This window comes from Gracilinanus agilis, chromosome 6 (genome assembly GCF_016433145.1).
Source record: "Gracilinanus agilis isolate LMUSP501 chromosome 6, AgileGrace, whole genome shotgun sequence".
NCBI classification, from domain to species: Eukaryota; Metazoa; Chordata; class Mammalia; order Didelphimorphia; family Didelphidae; genus Gracilinanus; species Gracilinanus agilis.
Genome location: NC_058135.1, coordinates 97,690,422 through 97,718,093, shown reverse-complemented (window position 1 = coordinate 97,718,093; position 27,672 = coordinate 97,690,422). Strand labels below are relative to the sequence as shown.

The 27,672-nt window shown below is 35.9% G+C and overlaps 1 protein-coding gene across 1 annotated transcript in view; it reads right to left on the bottom strand.

The window, feature by feature from the left end:
• Positions 1 to 1,751: 1,751 nt before the first annotated feature.
• Positions 1,752 to 27,672, bottom strand: part of NEK1 (NIMA related kinase 1) — a 116,341-nt gene continuing 90,420 nt past the window's right edge. The window contains exons 31-34 of the mRNA XM_044680089.1: positions 24,647 to 24,876; positions 22,817 to 22,950; positions 22,510 to 22,642; positions 1,752 to 3,042 (exon numbers count right to left, since the gene is read on the bottom strand). Coding sequence (XP_044536024.1) covers positions 3,029 to 3,042; positions 22,510 to 22,642; positions 22,817 to 22,950; positions 24,647 to 24,876 — 511 coding nt within the window. The 3' untranslated portion in view covers positions 1,752 to 3,028. The remainder of the gene's footprint in view (positions 3,043 to 22,509; positions 22,643 to 22,816; positions 22,951 to 24,646; positions 24,877 to 27,672) is intronic.

The window sequence follows — 27,672 nt, the reverse complement described above, 5'->3', positions numbered from 1 at the left end:
CATTTTTTCATAGAATTTATTGTCATATTTTGAATATTAGTATCTCAGTTATGTTTATAGTGCTAGCTTACTTTTATCATCTGAATCTTTAAAAAAAACCCACTTGTTTTCAGTAATTTTCTTCTGCCACTGTTATAGTTGAAAACATTCATCTTAAAGGAAAATAAATCTTCCTTCAATTTATAATAGTTTGATGGGATTATGGGAAAATAGAAATAACTTAATTTTGTCCTAGTTAGTAATACCCCAAAAATATTTATAGTTGCTCTTTTTGTAGTGACAAAGAATTAGAAACTAAAGGGTTGTCTCTCAAATGGGCAATGACTGAACAAATTGTGGTATATGATGGTGATGGAATACTATTGTGCTATATGGAATGAAGAACAGGATGATTTCAGAAAGAGCTGAAAAGACCCACATGAATGGATGCAGAGTGAAATAAGCAGAACCAGGAAAGCATTGTACACAGTAACTGAAACATTGTGGAATGATCAACTCTGAAAGACTTAGCAACTCTCAGCAACACAATAATCCAGGACAATTCTGAGGGACTTATGAAAATAAGAATGCTATCCACTTTCAAAAAAAAAAAAAAACTCGAGTAGAAATGAAGGTGAAAACATGATTTATCACTTGTCTATTTGGGTATGTATTTTGAGGTTTGGAGTTTATGAGATTATTCACTTACAAAAATAAATATGGACATGTTTTACATAATAATACATGTATAATAACCCTTGTCAGCTCCAGGAGCAGGGAGGAAAGGAAAAAATGTGGATCACATAACTTCAGAAAACTGATGTAGAAATTTGTTAAAATAAAAAATAGAATAGCAGTACCCTTGACTTGCCTATGTTACTCTAATACCTTAAAAGCAAGACATGAAAATGATGTTTACAGTGACCAATCAGAGCTTATTAAGCACCTATGTGCTAGTACTGTGGCTGTCTTGGACCCAATCCCACTGATGATCAGCCCAGATGCTCTGACCTGTTCTTTCTGACCTAAGGGGTCTCACCCCATCTTAGGCAGCCTGGTGGTCTCTGGCTTCCAAAGTCTCAACCTATTAGTGCCAGACTTAGTGTAGACACCCAAGTGGCTTTTTCTCCTACAGGTCAGAACTTTACAAACTCAAGCAATCCACACACATACACCCATTTCTAGTCAAGAACTAATTTTAAGCTAAATTTAAACTATGAAAGAAGGAAACAAATGTTTGGACATCTACTATGTGCTAAGTACTTTTATAAATATTGTCATTTGATCCACACAATAACCCTGGGAGGTAGATGTTATGATGATGTTCACTTTACAGTTAAGGAAACTGAGGCAGATGGTGATTGAGAGACTTATATGGTGAGTGTTAGAAGTGGGATTTGAGCTTGGGTCTTCCCAACACCAGACCCAGGACTCCATCCACCACTTAGTTACTTGAAATCACAAAATAATCCAGGGCTTTCAGGATGTTAAAGAATTGAAATACATGGTTCAATTGAATACAGTTTTAAGTTCTCCCCCAACTTATTAGCAATAAGAAATCTAATTATATGATGCCAAAAAGATTACTTCAATGTGTACAAAGAGAGAATATATGTTAATTCCATAATATTATAAAGTACAGAAAATGCTCATAGCTCTTTATGAAATGCACATTGTGAATTGTGTCAATAAAGAGAAGACAAACAGTATCAGGCATCCTTTAGGTAGGTAAGAAAAAAATTTAATAGTAACTTCATAAAAGTAAACAAATATACAAAAATCAAGTATTTATTTTTGAATGTTAAAAATAATATACATAATAACTTCAAACATAGTGCTGCTGTCAAGCCTGTTGTTTTTTTTAAACTCTGAGATTTTTGCCAATCAGGCTGCCTTTGCTCAAAGGTGAACATCCTCTATCTGGGATGTCAGACATTTCCTATTGAATCATCTAATTCTTAGCTCTGTTGCAGGTAGAGATTGTGCTGTGCGGCCCTCATCTCAAAGAAAAAACCTACTTGACTTTGTGAAACCTGGATCCTCTTGTAATGAAAAGCAGTAGAGGAAGCCATCAAATGATCTTTTCCCACTGAGATGCTGATTGCAAGAACTGATTATGTAGAAATAAAAATGGGGATTGGAGACTATTTCTTCTTATTAAATCGTCCCTGTAGCAACTGTGGATGAGAGAAGATGAAAACCAGAAGGATGCTGCTTGTTGGGTCAATGTAACAAAAGCAGGCAAATTTCCAAGTACTTCTGTGGGTTCTGATCCATATAAAAAAGAAAAGGAAGAAACTGCTGAATTATCAAGGTCTAAAATTTATACATCTATCCTTTGCAAATCAAACCTTTCAATGATCTCTAGGACAGTGCCTCAATTTGCATCTATTAAGTTGGTTTGGGTGATACTGTTAGGAAAATGTATGTTTTTGGTTACAATACAGATTAGGATACAAATTGCATCCTCAAAAAGGTAAGTATTCAAGGAGCGTCCTTAACAAGATTACTAAATTTAATATATATAGCTCAGAAAAAAAAAACCACCCCAAACTGCGTTTTAGCATTTGTCTTGAAGAAAAAATTATGTGTAAGTATGTAAATGTGATGTAACAAGCAAGTTTTTCACAATATGGGTCATTCTTTTTCAGCTATAACACAACAGTTGATGCTACTTATTTCATGATAAATCTTCTTTAAAATCAATTAGTCCATTCCTGGCCCAGTGTCTCTGTTAAGCTTTGGATGTTTGACAAGGAAGTATGTACGTGTCTCTGCATAAATACAGAGACGCACACACACACCCACATATATATTCAATAGAAAGTAACTTTTAAACTCATGGAACAAAGAAAATACAAGAAGCACGAATATTTTAATTTTTAAATGGCATGTTTCCTTGGCTCCTTCATGCAATCAGCATGCCCCCATAGTGATGTTCTTATTCTATAGAGTCTTGGCTACATTTTTCACTGAATCCTCTGATTCTGCAGGGCAGAATTCTAATGATTTCCCATAGCAGAAGGTAAAAGAATATTCCAAATGAGGCTTAATCATCATTATCTGCAGGAGGAAGAGAAAATAGAAATTAACAACTGGAAATATAGGTACTCAGTTGAATGACTGATTCTTTAACTTTAAACAATTTTAGTTTGTCTAAACTCAGAATTCATGATTGCCACATCTTAAAGAAATATGACATGTAAGAGCAAGACAATATTCTATTCAAAACTATATAGCAAGGACACTCAGTCAGTTCTGGATCTTGTTGTATTAGTTCTTTAACATCTTAAATTGAGCTCTCTTCAACCAAATCAAGTAACAAATTTGTAAGCATATTTAAGCACACTTTTCACTAGTAAGTCTCAAGATTTTTCTTACCCAACTTAACTAAAATCTATAAACTTCTAAAATGAGAAGCTAAAAAAGGTCATTTTCCCTGAAGTGCCTTCTTAAATATGTCTTTCTTAAATTACAATGGCTTAACATTTTAAAGGCTGATATTCTAAAACAATTTAGGAGAAAAAATTTAATTAGTGTTTTATAATATCAAATACATCAATCACATTTACAAAAGAATCCTGGTAGAAAACTTAGAAACATGCCCAATTAGTCTTCTCTAACTGTGCCTAGACTATGTCTGCTTCTCTATGCAAAGATTAAGCTTCTAACTTCTTAGTATGTACCCACTTTAATTGATGTTTGGCATTCAACTATTCTGCTGTTTGTCTGTAACCTTGCCATTATCCACTGTTATGCAGAAAGCTTGAATCACTCCTTAACCAGCTGCTCTTATTGGGGTTTTGCCTAAAATTATTCCTTACTATGGCCCACACCTCTGCCAGTTTATGATGGCCCAAGAGTTGTGGTAATTCTCCAGGTTGAACAGTGTTTTGGTTTTTTTTCAGACAGGCTAACAATACTGAAGGGGCCATGGCACCTTTCTCACCACTGCATATCTGACAACATTAATGGTTAGCCTTCTATTTGACTTCTGCCTTCAGAATCTCTGGTTCCTCTATAATAGCTCATCATAACTGCTCCCTATTGCTGATCTGCCCATCAACTGGATCTTGGTCTCTGGGAAGATCCTGGCAAGGAAAAACTGTTTTTGTTACATATCTAAATAAATGTCAATACTTTCTTAGCAAGTGGGGTAGAAATGGACAACTTAAGCAGGTATAACAGACACTGTAGCTGATTTACTGGATGGAAGTTCAAAAATTTTATTTTAGAATTTTACTAGGAACATGGTACTGTACTAAACCCTTCCATGGCTATAAAAAACAGTTGACACAATCACTCATTTAAGGAGTTTACAGTTTGGCCAAGCAGATAAAAGAGACATATGATATATAGAGAGAATAACCTCCGGCATTAATACTTCAACAGAACTGTGAACTCGTTAATACAGCTATTCCTTTTGTGGGGAGACATTGAGTCCATTCCACCTCTTCCTCCTGTGTGGGACAGGGCTAGATTTGGGATTTTCTTGAATCTACAGATCCTGGATAAGGAAGCTCCCTCTAAAGAGTTACTTAGAGCACTGAGGAGGAAAATGACCTGTCACCTAGCCTGTATGTGTCACAAGCGGCACTTGAGTAGGCCTTCTTGGCATTGAGGCCAATTCCCTACTCATTATACCATGTTGCGATTCTTGTCAATTTTCCTTAACAATTTTCCACAATGGATCTACCTAACACACTAATCTTCTTACATTTCAGAGGTACCATTATAACAACCTGGTTGTCCTTTGTTCATTCAATACACGTTTCTTGAGAGCCAAATTAATCAGTCTCTACTTCAAGAAGGTTATATTTGACTAGGGGAAAACAACATGAACACAGAGAAGTATAAAAAAATATTCACTTCTGAGAAGAGGATTCTAGCAATCAAGGGGATCAACAATAGATATTGGCACTGGAAAGTTAGTTGGGAGGGATCTCATAGTAGTTATTGAGCTCAAACCACACACAAAAGGAATCCCTAATGGTACCAAACCTAAGAACTGATTGCCTGGCCTTTGCCTTTAAATTGTGAAGAGGAACTTACCCACCACTCTAGGTAGCCCATTTTGCTTTGGACTGCTCTAATTATTAGCAATTTTTCCTAGACTTCAAGCCTAATTTTGCTTCTTTGCAATCTCCATCCATTACTCTTGGTTCTATAGTCTGAGGCCAAACAAATTTAATCCTTTTTCCATGTGACAGTCACTCAACTGCTTGATGACAGCTATCATGTTCCTTTGAGTTTTCTCTAGGCTAAATAATTTCAGAAGCTACAGTTTAAGAAGGATATTGATAAACTAGAAAATATCCAAAGTAATCAGGATGTGGAAGGCTATATGTTCATGTGTAAAAGAGATGGGGTACCAGGGATGTTAAAATGTTAAATCTTCCTCACAACACATGTCATATGAAGATTATTTGAAAGAACTGGTTATGCTTACCTTTAACATGTATTTTATTTTAAAATTATTTTTATTTATTTTGTTAAATATTTCCTAATTACATATAAACATTTTTAGCAACCATTTTTAAAAAATGAGATCCAATAAGGGGGTTGGGGGGTGAAGAGGGGGTGAAGGGGAAAGTAAAAACATGAAATTTTTTCTAAAAAATTAGAAAAATTTTCTAAAAAAAATAAAATATTTAAATCTTAAAAAAAAAACAAATGAGATCCAAATTCTCTACTTCCGTTCTGCCCCTTCCTCCTCCTTGAGAAGGTAAACAATTTAATTTTGCTTACACGAGTTCATGCAAAACATATTTTCTCGTTAGTCACATTACCAAAAAAACCAACCAAAATAATTAGAATAGAGAATAAATAAGTATGCTTCAATCTATATTCAGAGTTCATCAGTTTTATCTCTAAAGATGAAGGACATTTTTAATTATGAATCTTTTTAAATTGTTTTGGATCATTAACCGATCAGAGGAGCTAAATACTTCACAGATAGTCATTGTCACAATATTGCTATTACTGTGTACAATGTTCTCCTGGTTTTGCTCACTTAACTTTGTATCAGTTCATATAAGTCTTCCAAAAGAGTTATACCAAAACCAAGAAGTTTTTCTGAAACCAATTTGCTCATCATTTCTTTATGGCACGACAGTATTTCATGACAATTATATACCACAACTTGTTAAGCCATTCGCCAGTTGATGGGCATACCCTCAATTTCCAATACTTTAAAAAATACTAACTCTCAGAATGAAATGAGGCAGGCAAGGGAAGTTAAGCAAAGCATAAAAGATTTTTTTAAAAGCTATGTTGAGAGAAATGGAGAAGTAACCTTATGATCTCATTAGTGTAGGGAGCTTTTGAGAGAGAAAGCACTTTCTACCAATACCGGTTGATACCTCCTATTCTTTTCTTTTTAAAATCAATGTTAGTTGTGAATTTCTATGCAATTACATAAGTTTCTTCAAACAAATACCATTTTTCTTCCTAACTGGAATCAATTCCCAGGGTGTCTCCAGAATGTTGTACCTGAGATTCTCCTATTCATTCTAGGCTGACTTCCTCTACAGTACTTTAGTCCATGGGATCCATCCTATCTTTTTATCTTGAACTTTATGAAACCTGTTTTCCCAAAATCTATAGTGCATGTCAGATGACTTCTAGATTTCCTTTCTTTCTCTATCACGTACTCTAAGATAGGGATGATTATTCCTTCAAATGTTCCTATTGTTTCCATCTGAGCAATCAGTTTCTTCTTATTAGTGTGAACCCTGTGCAAGTCACTTAACCTCAACTGCCTAGCCCTTACCACTCCTCTGCCTTAGAACTGATGCTTAGCATCAATTTTAAGACAGAAGTTAAGGGTTTAAAAAAAAAAAAGATGATACCTGGATAACTGAAATCCCTTATCACTACTATATCAGGTCGCTGTATGCATACACAAATTATGTATAAGACCCCTAGCCAACATATTCTTAACAGAATCTGTTTGGGTGTATTCCATCACTGGTCAGGCATCTGTCCATGTGAATGAGATCAAAGGTGTCCATGAGAATGAGAATGCTACTGGAAACTTAGGGTACACTGTCAGAAGTATAGAGTCCAAGACAAGGGAAGGGACATTCCATCACTGGGTCAGGCCACAACCAATTGATCATTTTCAGGTGCAGGCATTACACTGTAGGAAGGGTATGGATAGGTTGAAGAGCATCAACAGGAATGTATCTTGAATGGTGAAAGGCCTTGAAATTAAGCTATATAAAGAGCAGGCCAAGGAAACAGAAAAGTTTTGCTTAAAGAGGATCCAGGACATGTCTTGATAGCTGTCTTCAAATATAAGAAATGCTGATAGTTGGAAGAAGGAATAGACTTGTTCTGCTTGGCCCCAAATGGCAAAACTAGGAAGAAGGCATAGAGGTTGTATGTTTTAAGACTGATTTGAGAAAAAATGTCCTTAGAATTGGAAATAGCTCCAAGTGGAAGGGGTTGGTAGGGGTTCTTCCTCCCTGGAGGTCTTCAAATAGAAACTGAATAACGACTTGATAGTTATTTTGTGGGGAGGTGCTAACTCAAAAATGTTTGTCTATGGTGCAGATTATATTGGTGAAATTGGCAGGGCTCTTTGGAGGTTGTTGGTTGGTGGATAAAATTATGCATTTAATATAATATGGCTTTCTCAGTGAGACTGCTAAAGTGAACTACAGGGGACAAAAAAAACAGATGGAAGAAAAAAGACTTTGCTGATTATGAAGTCTTATAAAGTCCTGGACAAGACACACAAGACTTTAGAAGCACAAGTTAGACAAAATGACTTGTGAGGTCCCTTGAAACTCTAAGATTATGTGATTTTCTGAACCAACATATATCTGCTAAATTTTGACTTGAATGCAAAGATAAACATGGAATAGAATAGTAAAATTATGTCTCAAATTTAAGAAACAATAGGGGTTCAGTAGTGCTATCATGGTGGACTCATGATTTTCTATCATGAATACATGTTCTGCAAGTCAGATGGTGCTAACCATAGAAAACATTGAATAATAACCTACTACAGAGTGAATTTCATTTTCTAGTAGACAAAAAGTGTCTGATTACAAATGTGGGAGACATTTAAGGATAGAAGATTTATAGTCAAATAGTCTAGTTAAGAATGAAAGTAAAAATCAAAGACCAAATTAAAAGAAAGGGTAAAGACAAGAAGAAAGAATTACATATGATCACAATAGCACCAAACCAGCTGTAGTCTAAAAGAATAGAACCTCCCACAAAAATCAGAAAATGTATCAAAGCAAAGAACTAACCTAATACAATCCTTTTCATATAGTAGTCCTTGAGAGGCAGAGAGGAGGCTCTAGAGCAGAAGGGGAATAACTCAATGGAAACAGCAGAACCACAACAATAGGGGAACTCCTAAGTGTGATGGCTAGTCTTCAGAATGGGCTCCAATGACAGACACTAATCTTTCATGTAGAATTTGTGGAAATGAATGGACAGGAACCATAAGAAATAGTATAAGATGGGCTGGGGTCAGCACTGGTAGTGGGAATGAACAAACTGATAAGCTAATGGTTACATTAAGATGTTGAAGTGAGTACAATTTACTAACCTCAGCAGTAGAAGTGATAAAGAAATGTGATTGCAGAAAATTTACTAAAATATATTTTACTGCTAAAATTTTACATATAAATATATGTGATTATATTTGTTTTTTCTTTTATTTTCTTATTCTTATTTTGGTCTGTCCCCCTCATTCATTCAATTCAATATTAATCATTTACATCATGTAAATAATGGTGGTGAGTAATGGAGGATATGAACTTTTAAGTACAAAAACATCAAGAATATGATTAAGTCCTAAATGTAGTGAGATCCATCTCAATAGTCTAAAAACACATTCCACTAGATTTTTAATGTAATGATTTAGCTATTTAAAATCACAGAATTATATATTTAGAACTGGAAAAGATCTTGGGAGTTATCTAGTCTCTGTCATCTTATAGGTAATGACCTGGGGCCTAAGAAGTTAAGATAATTGTTCAGGGTTTACAATGAGAGTAATAATTGTAGTCACTTTCTGGGCTGCTTCCTCCTTACCTCCTTACCACTTTGAGCTCTGTGCTCTTTGGAAGGACTGAGGTGACTCCATGGGTGACAGGATCACTATAACCAGAGGGAGCCCCAACTATGGTCACTTGACACCCCCCCCCCATTCACCTTCTCAGTGTTCTATCTCTCACTCCTTTTTTACCCCACTTTGTTTCCCAGCTTAAGGACTTTTGTGTTTTCTTGTATTTATATGCCCTAGCACCTGGTACGGTGCCTGGAACATAATAACAAGCCTTAATAAGCATTTTGTCTCTGTCTAAAAAGTGGTAAAGCCAAGTCCTCTAACTCTAAATCTAGCATCTTTTCGTCTACATCACTGACTCAAAAATAAGGGCAAAATATACTGAGTGGCTTTTTAAGCATACTTTTCCCTTCTAATTCTACTTCTAAGTCACTTTCATTATTTTCGTCACTTTATATTTGTATGTAAGCCTAAGAATGATGCTGTTAAATCATATGGCAATTTACATTCCTAATATTCAATTCTTTAATTTGAATTTTATTTGAATTTGGACTGCTAAATTTGCACAAAAATACCAAGAAAGCAGTTATCTGCTTAGATTTCTTTTTGAGAACTAATCCCTATGGGCTCTTAAAGATGAGACTGTATTTATGAATATATATGTCTGAGACAGAACCAAAGTAAACTGGTGCTTAAAAATCACATTTATATTTAATAGGGAAGGCAATATTTTTTGATGGAGTTAAGAACTTCATTTTGAGAAATCTGAATTCTTATGTAAATAACTTATTAATATGGACGACAGGGAAAAGGCAACATACAATGTCAAAAGCGAAATATAATTACAAATCCTGTAACAGAAAATCAGGGAAGTGAATTATGCTGCAGATAAAACAAAAGAACAGGCTAAAAATAGGGCACTATAGAAAATGGCTATTTTCAAAATGGCTATTTTGAAACTGGCACAAGATTGTTCTGAGGGCCCTGAGCCATTAAAAAGAATCTCTGGCCTATTATTATTCAGTAGCTGATTAGTAATTATTTGAATTATCCATGACAATTTTTTCTTGCTCTTGACTATTATGCCTACCACCAAATCTTTCACTATGGTTATTAATAAAAGGGGATGAGCATAATAAAAATGACCATCCTACCCAAATTAATTTACTTATTTAGTGCCATACCTATCAAACTACCAAGACATTTTTTTTACTGAATTAGAAAAAACTAAAGTTCATCTGGAATAACAAAAGATCAAGAATATCAAGGGAAATTATGAAAAAAAATGTGAAGGAAGGGGGCCTACCACTACCAGATATTAAACCATACTAAAAAGCAGTGATCATCAAAATAATATGGTACTGGCTAAGAGACAGAAGGGAGGATCAGTGGAATAGACTTGGGGTAAATGATCTCAGCAAGACAGTGTATGATAAACCCAAAGAGCCCAACTTTTGGGACAAAAATTCACTATTTGACAAAAACTGTTACGAAAATTGGAAAACAGTATGGGAGAGATTAGGTTTAGATCGACATTTCACACCCTATACCAAGATAAACTCAGAATGGGTGAATGACTTGAATATAAAGAAGGAAACTATAAGTAAATTAGGTGAACACAGAATAGAATACCTGTCAGATCTTTAGGAAAGGAAAGATTTCAAGACCAAGCAAGAGTTAGAAAAAATTACAAAATGTAAAATAAATAATTTTGATTACATTACATTAGAAAGTTTTTGCACAAACAAAACCAATGCAACCAAAATGAGAAGGGAAGCAACAAATTGGGAAAAAAAATCTTTATAACAAAAACCTCTGACAAAGGTCTAATTACTCAAATTATAAATTGTTAAATCAATTGTACAAAAAAATCAAGCCATTCCCCAATTGATAAATGGGCAAGGGACATGAATAGGCAATTTTCAGATAAAGGAATGAAAACCATTAATAAGCACATGAAAAAGTGTTCTAAATCTCTTATAATTAGAGAAATGCAAATCAAAACAACTCTGAGGTACCACTTCACACCTAGCAGATTGGCTAACATGACAGCAAAGGGAAGTAAATGTTGGAGGGGATGTGGCAAAATAGGGACATTAATGCATTGCTGGTGGAGTTGTGAATTGATCCAACCATTCTGGATGGCAATTTGGAACTATTGATTGATCAGAGTGGTGTTTGCTAAAGGCAGAGGTGGCTATGGCAATTTCTTAAAATAAGAGAATAATAAAGTATTCTGCACTGATTCTTCCTTTCACTTGAATATTTAGAAGCCACTATAGGGTTATTAGTTGGCTTAATTTCAATATTGTTGTGTCTTAGGGAATAAGGGAAGCAAGAGAAGGAGAGAGATGGGGAAGAGATGAAGAATGGCCAGCTGGTAGAGCAGTCAGAATACCCATGCACAGTTCGTGACACCCCAAAACAATTACAATAGTAACATGAAAGACCATTGATCACAGATTACCATAACAAACAGTGAAAAAGTCTGAAATATTATGAGACTTACCAAAATGTGAGAGGCATAATACGAGCACATGCTGTTGGGAAAATGGCACCAACAAACTTGCTCAACACAATGTGGTTGCCACAAATCTTTGATTTATTATTTTTTCAAAAATGCAATATCAGCAAAAAGCAAAAAAGTAAAGCAAAATATAATGAGGTGTACCTATATAGCTTATGACCTCTTGGAAGTGTATCTACCCTGACTCCAGTCATCTAAAACCACATTCCGCTTAAGAGCAAAACAATCTATGGAAATGGCATCAAAAGAACCAAGTGATAGAGTATCTACCCTGTAAAGCCTAGAGCACCTTCTCCCATAAACACAAAATCAGAGGGAAGAGTGAACACAGAGCTCACCTGGAGAGAGGCATGTAGCCATGCAACAGACACATGGTACCTAATATTCTCTTATGCTATCTGTGTGTTTAGAATTTCAGGGAGGTGCCATTTAAAAGTATCTTACAAACTTCCTGTGGACATGTGGGGGACTTTGAGACTACATTCCCCATGATCCAATGAATTTCCGGTTTCTGGTTTTGGACGTGGGGACATCAGACGCCCCATGTATAGGGCAGCTTAAATTCGGACGTCAGGCTGGAGATGGCCCTTTTCCCTTTTTTTTTAATGGCTACGTAGCGATGATGGGCACTGGCGGTTACTTTGAAGAGTTTTTACCAGGCGTGTGGTCTAACAATTTACTTCTATCAGCATGGCTATTAAAATATTAATTTCTCTTATATTATATGTCTTTATCATTTTTAATTCGAACATATCCTTGAACTTCCCTTCTCTGTGATGTTTCTACTGACTCACTCCACTTGGCTTTCCTGGAATGTCCCCAAACAACTTGTGTGACTCCTATGTTTAGCAAGAGTCTGCACCTTCTCCAGTTCAAGACTGAGTTAAAACCTGGTCTAGGAGTCTTAACAACTAGAACCCAGACTTGAGGTCGTTACAAGTCTTGGCCTTTTTGACTTGTCATCTTCCAGCTCTAGGGGCTTCTTGCTGACTCAGCACTGTAGCTGGATCCTCAGCCCCACTGGATGTGGGTCTGCTTTAAGATTCCACTACTGATGAGGAGAAGGGAAAAATCCTCTCCCCTTTCTTGCTGTACTCTCAAAGAGGTGGAAAGAAAAAAGGTGGAGTGAATTCTGTAACGTTTTTTCCCCCTTACACAACTGGTTCTCTTATAGACTGATTCCGCAGCTTTATTTCTAGCAGGTTAGGGGAGGCAGCTCTACTTTTAAAATCTCAGTTGCTTCTATGGTCACATGCCCAGTAAATGGGCAGAAAAAAGGCAAGTTCAATGGTTTTGTCAATTTTCTTCTGTTTCCTTGCCTTTAAATGTGCAAATGAATCACTTACAGTCTGAAAGTGGTACATTCTTTACCACGTACTGTGTCATTTGGAATTAATGTAAAGCCCTGGAAGACTACATCTCCCAGGAATCCCTGCTAAAACTTCCCCTGACACCTCCCATTTCCTTTGTGGGAGGTGTCAGAGAAAGTATAAAAGGGAAAGTTTGGTGCCTTTTCTCTCTCTCAACCCTGGGCTCTGCTGGCTGGGCTCTTGACCTTTGAGGCTGGCTGGGCTCTTGACCCTGAGCTCAGCTCTCTACCCAGGAGGGTCTGCTCTCTCTACCCTGGAAGCAGCATTCTCTACCCTGAGACCCTGATCTCTCTCGGCGTCTTTTCCCTCTCTCTTTCTACCTCCTAGTTTTCCCTAGACCTTCCCTTTCTAATTAAAATAAAACCTAGTTATTCAAACCCTAAAGTTGCTCTCTGATCATTTATTAGGGGCTCTGATCAATTTCCCCCACCGGGGGCTGGAACCGCTACCTTTCTTTCTCTTCCTCTACTTTCGTGTCTCTCCTTTCTCCCATTCATCCTACCTTCCTCCTTCTCCTCACCCCCACATTTTATGGCGACCCAGATGTATCTGAACCTGCCTGCCTGCCTGCCAAAGGGTAAGTAAAAAATTTTTCCCACCCAAACCTAGCCCAGTGGGGGATCCCTTCCCCTATTAAATCCCTGCCTCTCCTAGATCTAAATCCCTAAATCCCCCCTAACCCCAGCCTAAGAGCCTAAGCCCTAATCCCCCTTACCCCTGCAGGGCTAAAACCCAGCAGGGGGTCTAGCTGGAAAACCCAGCAGGTTGGGGAAAAAAAAAACCTGACTCTTCCCCTACTCTTCCCCTGCCCAGTGCCTGTGCCTAGTGCCTAGGCAGGGGATCCAAATCCATCACCTAAGACCCAAGCCCTCACTAGCCTGCAAAAACCCTGATCCCCTAGAGAAAAAACCCAGCCAGCGGCAAAGACCCAGCAGGGGGTCTGTCAGTGGCAGGAAAGGAAGATCTGGATTTATCAACAGAACAAGGCATACAACAAATGAGGAGACAATTTGTAAACATAGCAGAGTGGTCCAAGGTTACTTGGTATTGTCCCAAATGGCCAGAAATGGATCTGGATGAATTAAGGAAAATAACTATGTATGTCACTAAAGGACATGAAGAGACAAAGGTACAAACTAATGACCTATTAGATACCATAGAAAAAGAACTGAAATCATTATGAAATAAAATAGAAAAGCAGGAAAGAGGGCATGATAATACACCAATACCACTTGCCCCTCTCTAAGAGTCTAATTTTCAATCTCTGACCTGCCACTTCTGTAACAAGAAAGGCCACTTAATGATGAATTGCAGGAATTTGTTTTGGATAATTAGGAATAATAATAATAACTACAGAAACAATATTAATTTCAGAAACAATAATTACAGGAATCGCAATTTCAGGACTGATAATCAGGCAGATAATCCACAACAAATGACCCCACAAAAATATTTTCAAAGTGGAGCTCGTCCATACACTACTCAAGGTACTACTGCTCCTCCATGTGGAGCAGAAGGAGGTATCCCTTAAGCTCTATTGCTTTTTTTGTTCTGTTGCTATTAACCTTTTTCAGTTTTGTCTCCTTTAAAAATAGCAAAAGAAGAAGAAACAGAATTTTGAATACAGTTCTTGTCTACCCCCTTATCTTTATTTGTGCCATCTGATATTTGACATGTGCCTTTGTATTGATAATTTGGCAGACTTGATAATTTAGAAGACTTGTATTTTGTGTATTTGATAGATTTGAACATATATTACCTCTACTGAATTGACTTGTTATGCATTTTGTGCTTTTTGTGAAACTTTTGTATTTTCTTTAATGTATTATTGCATTTATAACACCATTGTTTTACCTCATTTGCACTCACACTGTAGATGACTAAGCTAAGAGGAAATGCATCTAAATTCTTAGGTAAGAACCTTTATATTCTATTCTACCCCTCCTTAAGTGACATGAATTGCAACATGCATATATTTTTTTCCTCATTGCCACTGATTATAGGAGATATATATATTTTTTGAAATTTTAGCACATTTTTTATAATTACATGTGTAATTTTTGAATTTGAAGCAGATGTTATCTAAATGAAAGTGTTTTTGATTATTAGATTATTGTAGGTTTAGTATATCCATTAGTTCTAACTGCCTGCCCAAAAGCCTTAGACTATTGAAACTGCCACTGGTATTTTGCTATTATGGGACTTAGTATATATGTCTGATTCAATGAAATGGTATCAACAAAGGAGTACAGATTTCATCAATATAATGTCAAAGAAGCACATACCTGCATGATGCCAAATGAGCACACAGGTCAAACAGAGAAACCAATCCTACTGGGATGGCTAAGACTTCTATGCCAATAAAAAGGACTTAAACCTAGTGTGAGCATCGAGGTTGCGATGCTTAACATACATTAACTTGAACCTAGTGTGAGCATCGAGGTTGTGATGCTTAACATACATTAAGACGTAAGACTTTGAACCACACTCCTTGTAAAAATTTATATATCAAGTACCTAACAATTGGCTGTTCTGGCTCTACATTATATCCCTGAGAAGAAATGATGAAAGAAGAAAAGAAGAAACAACATAATATCAGACCAATAAATATAAATCTAGTCCTTTTTCCTAAATTTCTTACTATGGTGGTTGACTGTGGTACTAGCTGCTAAGTGGGTAAGTGCATGATATCTGACATGGATTACTTTAATTGGACATTATTTAAAGACCTAGTAGTGATTTTCTATTTTTTTCTCATCTAGATTTTTTTCCATATGAAATTTTAGGATTGGATGTTTAAAATTTTTCATCCACTACTTATTTGGTTTTTGTGCTAAATTTTCTGATGAATTTGATTGACAGTGATTCATATGCCTTACGCCTGAGCCATGTTTCCCCTGTGTGATTTCATTGTTTCTTTCTATCCTCCTGGGGGGGGGGGGAGGAGAATGTGTTTTTATTTCATATGGAGAATTTTGGTTGTCTTAGAAAGGAAGTTTGATGCCTCCTGGGATCGAAATGGAGATGCCCATGGAGACCACATGGAGAAAGAATGATCCAAGGAGCCTAAGGGAGCAACCAGATGTGAAAAATTTTGAACTTTGAGGGGTTTTAAATTCATTTGTGTGTTTTAAAATTCATTTGTTTTGTTAAATTCATCTGTTTTGTTTAAATGAATTTGTTTTATGTGTGTATCTATTTTGTTGTGAAAAAAGGGGACTACCCCCTGAATACTTTTGTAAAAGAAGCACCATTTGATTTCTTTATATTGCAAAAATTGTTACCTTTCTCCCCTTGTATTGATGTATTTATCCTTTATTTATTGTAATTGTAAATTTATTTATGTTTGTCTACATCTCCCAGGGATCCCTGCTAAAACTTACCCTGACACCTCCCACTTCCTTTGTGGGAGGTGTCAGAGAAAGTATAAAAGGGAAAGTTTGGCGCCTTTTCTCTGGACCCTGAGCTCTGCTAGCTGGGTTCTGACCCTGGAGATGGGCTAGCTCTCTCCACCCTGGAAGCAACACTCTCTACCCTGAGACCCTGATCTCTCTCTTGGTGCCTTTTTCCCTTTCTTCCTACCTCCTAGTTTTCCCTAGACATTTCCCTTTCTAATTAAAATAAAACCTAGCTATTCAAACTCTAAAGTTGCTCTCTAATCATTCATTTGAGGGCTCTGGTCAATTTCCCCCTACTGGGGCTGGGACCACTACCTTCCTTTCCCTTCCTCTACCTCCCTCTCTCCTTTCTCCCATCCATCCTACCATTCTACCTCCATCCCTTCACTTTCACCCACACAGTACAAATGAGCCACCCAGTCTGATGGAGGAGAATCCTTACACTTTGGTCTCTATTAGCAAGCTGCTCCTAATATTCTGTAACTTTATCAAGTGAGTTAGGGAGAACTCGATATGATGCCCCTTAATCAACATTCCCCTCATCAATGTAAAATTAGGGGTAGGGCATTAACATCTAAGGTTGATCAGGAAAAGACTGAAGTGTCACTTGGGGTGAATCTTGACAGAATCTAGGAATCTAAAGAGCAAGAAATGAGAAGGGGGTATGTTTTCTGGGCATGCTGGTAGGAAGAAAAGGGAAAAACATTATGTAGGATAATAATGAAAAAATATCATTTGTACAAGTACTGAAACACTGTAAAAAAAAAAGGCAACTTAAGACTTAAGAACACTGATCAATGCAATGACCTACTATTTCGCCAGAGGCCTGCCCCTAACCCTAAATTACAGAAAGAGATATACATTGCTAGATACAGAAACTGGAAAGATTTGTTTTACTTCAAGATATTTATTTGTTAACAAGTTGTTTTTTTCCTCCTTCTCTTGGTTTTTAGTTGGGGGTGGGACAAGTGTTAGAAATAGGTGAGCAATAGAACTTTTCAAAAAAAAAAAAAGGCCCAATGGGGAAAAATTTTAAATGCCTAGAAAAAAAACAGAGGGAAGTGCAGACAAGAAAAGTTCTCAATGTACCATATGGAATTTATTACATCCTTTTAAATAAAAGCAAGTAGAAGGAAATGGACATTCATTTTCATATAAAATTCTCTTTTTCAGTTCTACTGTTTACATGAAAATAATCTTTTTTTGTGCCTAAGTTCGGAATTTAAAAAATGATGAATATCATAAAAACCCACAAAAGTAAAGAAATAAAGAAGAATGACCTGGGGGAGCTGACATATTATATCCACTATAATTTGGATTGGAGGGAAATTTTTGACTGAATCAACATCAAAAGAGGAAAGGCTCCTGAGGAAGTAAAGTCTGGCAGTACCAGTGGAGCAAACAACACTCCACTTACATCTAGCATGCCAGGGGCAGAGTCATAGAGAAGATAGAGCCAGAGATGTAGCATTTTCAAAAAGGAATGAGATTTCAATTAGGGTTAATAGAAAGGAATGTAAGAGGAAGAGGTTCAGGATGAAGAAAAGTTTGTTCACTGTGGAGAGGGAATTTCTGATAGGCAGGACTGGGTGAGATAGCATTTAGAGGGAAGGAGAAGAGAAAATGTGAGGCAGGGATGGGCACAGTTTCCTACCAAATGTCTAGTGATTGTTTAGTATAGGAAAAAGAAGAAAAAGAGGATTAGCCTTAGGAGTGCTACTCATATTTGATGATGATTTATCAAGATAGGGCAAAAAAAAAAAAGGAAAAAAGAAAAAAACTGTGATAAAGCAATACTTCCCTATAAATTTGCCAGGCTCTATTGTTTATAGATAACCAACAACTGCAAAGTTGAGAGACTTTTTTATTTTGTGTAAACCAACTAAAAGGAAGAAACATTATATTCTGTCCAATGAACAAAGCAAGTTGGAGAACACAGAATCACAAATCTGTTTCTTCATCAAATAGCCTTCCCTGGTCTCACCTTAAAGATCCATATTATATGAAGTTGTTTTCCACAGAACCAAACCTCTTACATCACCAAAACCAGGACCAAATTCAAGATGCCCAAGTGTTGATCTAATCTTCTGGCCTTTATTCACACCCAGTTTAAGCTGTTATATAGGATTCTCCCTAGATTAGGAATCTAAGACACTAGTTTTATCAGGTTATTTCCAACTATCTATTGATCGGTTCAAAATTCAATCTAGAACTCAAAGACTTCCATAGTTTGCTTCTACTTTCCCAATTAACCATATATTCCATTTCCCTTCAATGTGAATCTTTAACTCCAGATAGTCTGTCCCCAATATAACAACTTTATCCTTAAATTCTCTCATTGCATTCCATCCACATAGTGTGCCATTGCATTGGTATTTCTTTCTAAATTCTTCTCCCAACACAACATTTTCTAAAGGTTACTGTACTTATTAGTTTTGTGGCATTATTAACATTTGTGGTTTTATTCTCCAGTTGCTTCACAGGTCTATATTTCCCCCCTAAAAAAAACATTGCAAGCTTGCTGTGGACAAGTAATAGGTGTCTTGTTGGGGGTTCCTAACAGTACACAGAAAAGGTACTCAACCTTTAAAGATCACAGAAAGAGCTGAAGGAGACCACAGATTTCATCAGGTTTCATTTTACTGAGACCCAGAGAATTAAGATTTCTCAAAGGTCATACAAGAGGTCAGGTGACATCAGGGCCAGTGACAAAACATAGACCTCTTGACTTCGATATTCTTTATTGAATGTGTAGAGGATTCTGGATTAGAGATTCCTACAGATTCCTGCTGGATCTGTCCAGCAGGAATCTGTAATCCAGAATCCCTCTTGTGCCTCACTGACTATGGTTGAGATTCTCAAGATAAGGTTGATTCCCTGTCAGGTAAAAGTGAAAACTGTTTTCAACAATTTGTTTCTCTGATACTTTGAGAATTTTCTGTGATTAGTGGGAAGAACTCCTTCTATCAATGCAGAAAGTAACTTCATCTTCCTCATCCTGTATATCTTCATTAAGAGAGCCAATAGAGGTTTTATCCAAAGTGTTAGAGACCTTCCTCCCATCTTTCAGCATCTAGGACCCCTAAATATATTAAGAAAATTGTTGATTTGCTTTCTTTAATTATTCACCATTACATAACTTTTCCATTTTCTTTTTGGTCACATGGGCATCTTTAAGACTATTCTTTAAATATTTTATTGACAACAGAACAGCCTGTGTACACCCACCAATCATCTTTTCACCCATGTAGTGCTTACCATCTTAGTTCTTAAGACTCTTCTGTTTGACTATTAGCAGACACTTTACACCACTAGGGGAACACAGGTGTTAAAAAGTAATTTTTTTTGTATTGGCAAGCAATTTGGAATCACTGAAACCTTGGCATCATGTCTTAAATGAATCGCAGTCTGCTTCCTCCCTATTTTATTCTAAGTCCAGCTTATTATTTATCTGAAATATTTGTTCAAGAGATATGTAATGATCAAATAGTTAAGTGAGATGTTTTCAGCTACAATCAATCCTCAACATTCAAGTTGTCAAGACTTAGCAACCACACATTGGAGGATACACACATTTAAGAAAAAAATGAAAGGTATAACATGTGCAGGTTTGGTTTTCAAGGGGTGGCCCCAGTACAGAGGTTTAAAGAAGTATAGCATTTAATATAATGCTCTTACACTATCATCTGACACTACAGAAGTTAAGCTTTAGGTTAAAAAGTCTTAGTTTTAAATATTTTATATCCTATACAGCATTTATAATACTTTAGATTACATGGGTTAATGAAAAGTGAATATTGTTTGAAATCAACTTTTATTAAGCTATTGATCCAAAAGGTTATAGATTTGGGAAATTACAAGCAAGAAAAAAATGTTTTGCGTATTACCAATTTTGTTACGTAAATTGTACTCTAAGAGTTATTTCATGGTTAGTGTGTTACAAAAAGTGCATGTTATCAAAATTAATGTTTTGTTATAAAGAATTATAAGCAAAAAATGCATTTCAGCATTTCTTATGAAAGATTACCATTTTGGTTAGTCATAGGAACCTACTCTTCTATTTTCCCATAAATTGAATGTATCAACATTTGAGATTTTGACTTTTGTACCATTTTCTAGGAACATTACCCCCCACAAAAGTTAAGGTTTGTCTATACGTGTCATAATTTGCACATTGTGTGATTTTTATCCCCTATTTTGGGAGTGTAGCTAGTTAGGCTGATTTCTATTGCATAACTGTATTTCACTATAGGCGATTAATACTGCTCCAAAGTTTGCTGAAATTACTATGTCATCTATAAACAGTAGCATCTGCAGTACTTCATTATTAATACAAAATACTGTTTTTAGTCTGGAACTTTTTGAATGGTATCTTCAAGTGATACTAGTAAACAAATAGCTTAGGCAAATGTGTGTTCTTATTTAATACCTTATTTGATGTCATTATTCAGTCAAAAGACATTTATTAAGCACCCTCTATAGGCCAGGCTCTGTGCTAAGAACTGGGCAAAGAAAGGCAAAAACAAGGTCACTGTCCTTGAGGCCCTCACATTCTAAAGGGGGGGACCACATACAAATAACTGTATACATCCTAGAACAGTAATGGGTGGGACAGATGGGGCCCCCAGAAATATTCTATCAGGCTGCAGGACATTATTCCTAATCTGATGAATACAATGAGCAGGATACAATACAATGAAACTTCGAAAGAGTTGCCTTAGAAATAGACTGACAGATGAGCATTTCCTTTCCTTTGGCCCCCTCTTTAAAAAGTTTGCCCAATCACTGTCCTAGACAGATAAGGGACAGCATGTGAAAAGATACAGAACTGGGAGTGTTGTATTCAATTAGCAAGAAGGCCAGTGCTTTCTGAATAGCGGAATATACAGAGTAAAGCATAAGAAAGGCAGTAAGGGACCAGGTTGTGAAGGGTTTTAAAAGTCAGAGGTTTTTAAACATGACTTAAAGACAGTAATGTTTCAAATTGTACTCAATCTGGATGGAAGGTATATCCTCATTTAGTATAATTAAGGAAGAGTAGTGGAAATCAATAAATAATATTTACTTTTAAAAAGCATGTTACTTTCTTTTGAAACATCCTGACTAAAACAGACTGACCAAATAGAAAATTTTTTACTAAGTCTTTAAAATTAAAAAATCTTTATCTTAAGTTGGTTTGTGAGTATAACATGGAGGAAGAGTCAGCAAAGAGGACTAAGGAGCAATAATATATTGGAGGAGAATCAGGAGAGAGCTAAGTCATAAAAATCTAGAGAAGAGAATATATATATATATATATATATATATATACACACATATAAAAAAAGAAGAATGACTATCAAAGGCTGCAGAGGTAAAGAATGATCTGGTAAATAAGAAATCATTGATAAATTTGGAAAGAGTAGTTTCAATTCAGCAATTATGATCATGAGCTAAACTACAGATGGTTTAGAAGGGAGCATCAGTAAAATTGTTATAGTTGATTCTTACAGCTTCCCTCATAACTTGAAATTTCTAAATTATCAATTTTACTTTCCATTAAGTTTTTTTTTTTTTTTTTATTTTAAACCCTTAACTTCTGTGTATTGACTTATAGGTGGAAGAGTGGTAAGGGTAGGCAATGGGGGTCAAGTGACTTGCCCAGGGTCACACAGCTGGGAAGTGTCTGAGGCCGGGTTTGAACCTAGGACCTCCTGTCTCTAGGCCTGGCTCTCAATCCACTGAGCTACCCAGCTGCCCCCTTCCATTAAGTTTTACATCAGTGTTTCATCACAGTCTGGGAATAATCCTAGGATCTTGGTTATTTTAGTTTAAACAAATCTTACTAAGCACAAAAGGTTTCAAAATAAAGCCCTAGTGACAGGTTGTTTGTTGTTGTCTAAGAACAAGCTCAGTGAAATTCATAGGCATATGACTAGGTTGTCCAAAGAGTGATACATTTTTCAGTCAAATAAAGTATAGAAAATCTATGATAACCCATCATGAAAGGAAAACTGACACTGAGGAAATCAGAGATTCTTGAAATACTGAAATAGTAAATATGGATTTTACTAAAACAGATCAAATTAATTTAAATAGTTTTCCAACTGGCCAAAGATATTAAAACTTTTATATTTAATTTTGGAATCTAAATTACCTTTCCAATAAGATACATTAAAAGCAGGAATTCAATACTTAATGATTATTTTTGAAACAAATTATTACCTTCCTGATAGGCTCCATCTGCCATGACTAGATGAAGGATTTTAGGATAGAGGTGCTTGTGTTCATTTCCCAGAACATTCTGAACTATAGTTGAACAAATTTCAATATTCTCATCTTCATCTTCATGTATAGCCTACATGAAATAATAATTCCAAAATTTTAATGAATACTTGAATATTATCTTTTTCTAATCAATAATTTGATATGATGTTAGGAATATCTTCAGTATTTATTAATATAATGGATATAAAAATGTTTTATTGTGCATCTCAACAACAAATGTTAATTTAGTCAGCATTCTACCAACCTTTATTTTATCATAAACTTCAATGAATTTATCAAAACCTATTTCCTGCTCCAGATTAAGTCTCAGTTCCTCCAAATGGTTAAAGACGCTATCACAATCCCCACATTCACTGGTAATATCACCATCACTGTTATCTAACAAAAGGGAAAAAAGGCAATTACTTAAGTGATCAAAACAATAAAAATCAGATATAAAATTATTTGTGTCATAACAGTCCAAAAATAAGTTTAATTCTTCCACAAAGAATAAGCAGTGGCACGTAGTAATTATTAGTAATTTAATACCATTAACAATACTGAAGCAAGGTATAAGTGACCTACATTTAGAGTAAGAAGATCTGGGTTCAAATCCTATCTCTGCTATTCATTGCCTGTAGAATAGCAAGTCTATCAAATGAAGTTTTAAAGGCTATCTGAAAGAGTAGGTACTTTCTAATGTTTTCTGTTTCTAAATCTTCATTAGGAAAAGCTTCTTAAAAACTGAAAGAAAATTAGATTAAATGTTGCCCCCATTCCTTCAGAGGGAAAAAAGTGAATACTGTTTTTCTTTTTTCTCTTAAAACTTTCTCAAACAGGACTCCACTCATAGTTAGATTTGGAATGCCTTTTCTCTTAAAATATACTTTAAGAGTTAGAAATTGAGGGGATGTCCATCAACTGGAGAATAGCTGAAAAAGTTGTGGTATGTGGTATTGAAATGGAATGCTATTATGCTATAAAGTAGGGATAGCTAAGTGGCTCTATATATAGATATGTGGATAGAATGATAGGCCTGGAGACAGGAGATCCTGGCTTCAAATTTGCCCTCAAGATACTTCCTAGCTATGTGATCCTGGGCAAATCACTTAATGTCAATGGTACCTAGGGAGGGAGGGAGGGAAGAAGGGAGGGAGTGAGGGAGAGGGACAGAGAGAGAGAGATATGGGCAGGGAAAGGGAAGGAGAAGAGAGGGAGGGGGGAGAAAGGGGGAGAGAGACAGAGAGACAGAGAGAGAGAGATAGAGAGAGAGAGACAGAGAGAGATGGGCAGGGAAAGGGAAGGAGAAGAGAGGGAGGGGGGAGAGAGGGAAAGAGAGGGAGAGAGAAGGGGAGAAAGAGAGTGAGTGCACAGAATGCTTCCAAAAGAACTGGAAAGACTTACATGAAATGATGCAAAGTGAAGTAGGAAGCACCAGGAGACCAGGAAGTACACAGTGACAGAAATAATGTACCATGATTGACTGTGAATGACACAACTATTTTCAGCAATACAATGCTCCAAGACAATTCTGAAGAACTTATGGCGAAAAATACTATCCACCTCCAGAAAAAGAACTGATAAGAGTCTGAATACAGAATAAAGGATACTATTTTTCACTTTATTTTTTTCATCATAATTTTTTTTATTTTGTGTTTTCTTTTACAACATGATTAAAATGGAAACGTTTTGTATAGCTGCATTTGCACAACCTATATCAAACTGATTGCCTTCTCAATGTTGGGGAGGAGAGAAAGGGAAGAAGAGATTTTAGAACTCAGAATTTCTTTAAAAAGTATCAAAAAGAGGCAGCGGGGTGGCTCAGTGGACTGAGAACCAGGCCTAGAGATGGGAGGTCCTAGGTTCAAATTTGGCTTCAGACATTCTCAGCTGTGTGACCTTGGGCTTAATCCTCATTGCCTAGCCCTTATTGTTCTTCTGCCTTGGAACCAATAGAGAGTATTAATTCTAAGATAGAAGGTAAGAGCTTAAAAAAAAAAGTATTAAAAATTTTTACATATAATTGGAAAAAATATTTTTCAAAATAATTTAATACTTCACAAGAGATGAACAATCATACTATATTATTTTTCACCTGAATGCCACTCTTCATTAAGAATACTTTCACTGCTTGGGTTGTCGTCCTCATCAGCAAGTTCCGTGCCATTGATTATATGCCCATCATTGATGGACTTTAAGGCAGTTTCTTCTTCTTCACTAGATTCTTCATTAGGTGGTTCACTATATTCTTCGCTAGGCTCTCTAAGTAACTGTTCCATAGAGGCCTGAAGCTCCTGTAAATCTGGGTCTGCCTCCCCAAATATTCTGAAATGTAAAAACCCAAAGGTCAAAACAAACAGCATGATTACATTTCTTTAAGCTCTACAATGTATTTTAAGTCCATATTTATTTCTGGGTAGAGAACTTAAGACAGCAACCACAGGATAAGTGAGTTTGATGAAATTTATTAAAAATGTATAATAAATATTGTCAATTTTAAAAAAGAATTTGAGGGGGCAGCTGGGTAGCACAGTGGATTGAGAACCAGGCCTAGAGACGGGAGGTCCTAGGTTCAAATCTGGCCTCAGACACTTCCCAGCTGTGTGACCCTGGGCAAGTCACTTGACCCCCATTGCCTACCCTTACCACTCTTCTGCCTTGAGAGAAGGTAAGGGTTTAAAAAAAAAAAAAAAAGGATTTGAAATGTGAAACAAATGCGAAATATAATTCTATGTTTTGTTATTACTGATAAACTGGTCTCCTTAAAGTGAATTTTAATTGTTAATGAAATTATATTACTTGAAATATTAGTTTAATAATTATTTAAGCTTTAAAAACCTATTTACAATATTTTAGCACACTAAATTAGAAAGCACTTTTCCTTCTCATTTCCCTTTCTAAAGCATGTACCTAATTTTTGCCAAATTAATATGTTAGATGACATTGCAAATTTGTAAAGATAAGATTACCTGGACTATTTAGGGAATGAAAACAAATCGAAAGAAATACCAAAGAGAAAATTTTCCATATGTAGACAGTAACTCAGTTATCATTATAAATTACCGTCTACAAACAAAGAAACCACGAATGTGAAATTTTGTTATCAGATAGTAAGTTTTCTTTGTAAAAAACATTGTTGTTGTCAACTCAGATAAAAAATTTTCAGGAAAGGTTTTAAAAACTGTAAAACATAGTACTTAACTCATCTTTCTTTAGAGCTTAGCATAAATTAAAACTACAGAATATACTGAAGAATTTGTTTATGTATTTGCAATATTAGCAAAACTATATTTATTACAAAGTAAAACAAAATATCATTGCCTAGCCCTTACTGATCTTCTGCTTTGGAATCAATATACAATATTCATTCTAAGATGGAAGGTAAGAGTTTAAAAAAAAAAGAAAAGAAATGAGAGGTATTTTTTAAAACAAGAGAAAAAGGTCTGAAAGCAGTGAGCCAAATGAAACACAGTTAGAATCACAGAATTAGAGCTTGCAAGGACACCAGAGGTCATCTTGTTCAACTTTACCTAAGCAAAAATCTCCTCTAGACAACATAACTGTGTAAATAGAATTAGCTCCAGCCCATTAATAGTCAAAAATCTACTCAACCTAGGCGTGCTAATGATGTCACTCTCACCTCCCTTAGTGGGGAGGGGAGACGAGTTACCCACACGTGACAATAAGTAACAAATCAAGAATAAGGGACTGCCCTGTGGGCAGTCCAAATCAATGTAGAAACTGCCATTTGTCCATTTGAATTAGAGGTGGACCACAGGAAGTGATGAAAGACACGATCTCTTTAAGTAAGTTAGTGAACTTCCTGTGGGCGGAGTTGCCATCTCCAACTGGAAGAAGAAGCATCTCCTGAGACCACAGAACGCTTACGCTCTATATTGTCACGTGGGTAAGTTAGGCTGACTTCCTTGGCCTTACTGGGCCAATTCTAAACTCTGCTTATCTGGCTGTTGGGCCTTGTGGCTTACAGCTTCATTATTAAGCTTTATAACCTTCTTCTCTCTCCGTCCAGGCCTTTGGCCTGGACTAGCCTCTTCCTTTTTCTCTTTATTCCTACTTTTTACCTACCAGACCGTAAATAAACTCTTCAACCAGATGCTGACTTGGGTCTGATTTAATTACGGAATCAACCTATATTATTGATTCCTGGCGGCCACACATTTTAATATATATCTATATATCTATAAATACTTAAATTTTCCTTCTTACATAACTGACAAGCTGTCATCCATCTTTGGCTAATACATTCCATTTAAGGATATCTTTAATTATCAGTTTTTCCTTATGTCAAGACAGAATTTGCTCCTCTGCAAAAATTCAATTTATGACTCCTAGTCAGGCAAACAATCAAATCTAGTCTAACAAGCATCTGTTTTCATGTGTTTATCAAGTGCAAGGAAGGTCCTGGAGCTACAAAAACAAAAGGAGAGTCAGTCTCTGACCTCATGAAACTTCTATTTTACTGGAATAAATCTAATTCCTCTTCCCCCTAAAAGCCCTTTAAATATTTTAAGTTATTCTGCTCCATGTTCCTTTAGTTCTTTTACAGGTCAATGAACCTCCAAGTGCTCCAACAGTTGCCTGGATGGTCCTTTGAAGCTTTCTTAAATTCCAGTCTTTTTAGTGTTAATAAAACACGGCCTCCTAACATAATACTGAATTATTTTATGTGTGGTCTGACCAGGGTGGAACAGAGAAAAATGGCACAACTTTCCTAGTCTTGGTCATTATTACTGACTGCAATCCAAGACTATTTAGTATTACTGACTGCCATATGATAGTGTTGGTTTATATGCTGAGCTTATAGTCTGTGAGTGAAAAATCCCCTACTCCCTTATATGAGGATTAGATTTTTAATGTTAACAGTAGTCTTCAGATAATCATAAGATAACCATATTTGTAATCCTAAAATAGTTAAATGTTAGCATAAGTGATGATTTTCATAGGCCTTTTGTGATTATTTTAATATAAGTTTTAAGATTTTGAATTAAGTAAGATTAACTGAATATATCTAATCATTGTTAGCATAGGCCTCAGTGTCAGGCTTAACCTTTCAATTTGCTTTATCATGCACCCTGAGCAACAATTATGGTCTTGAACTGG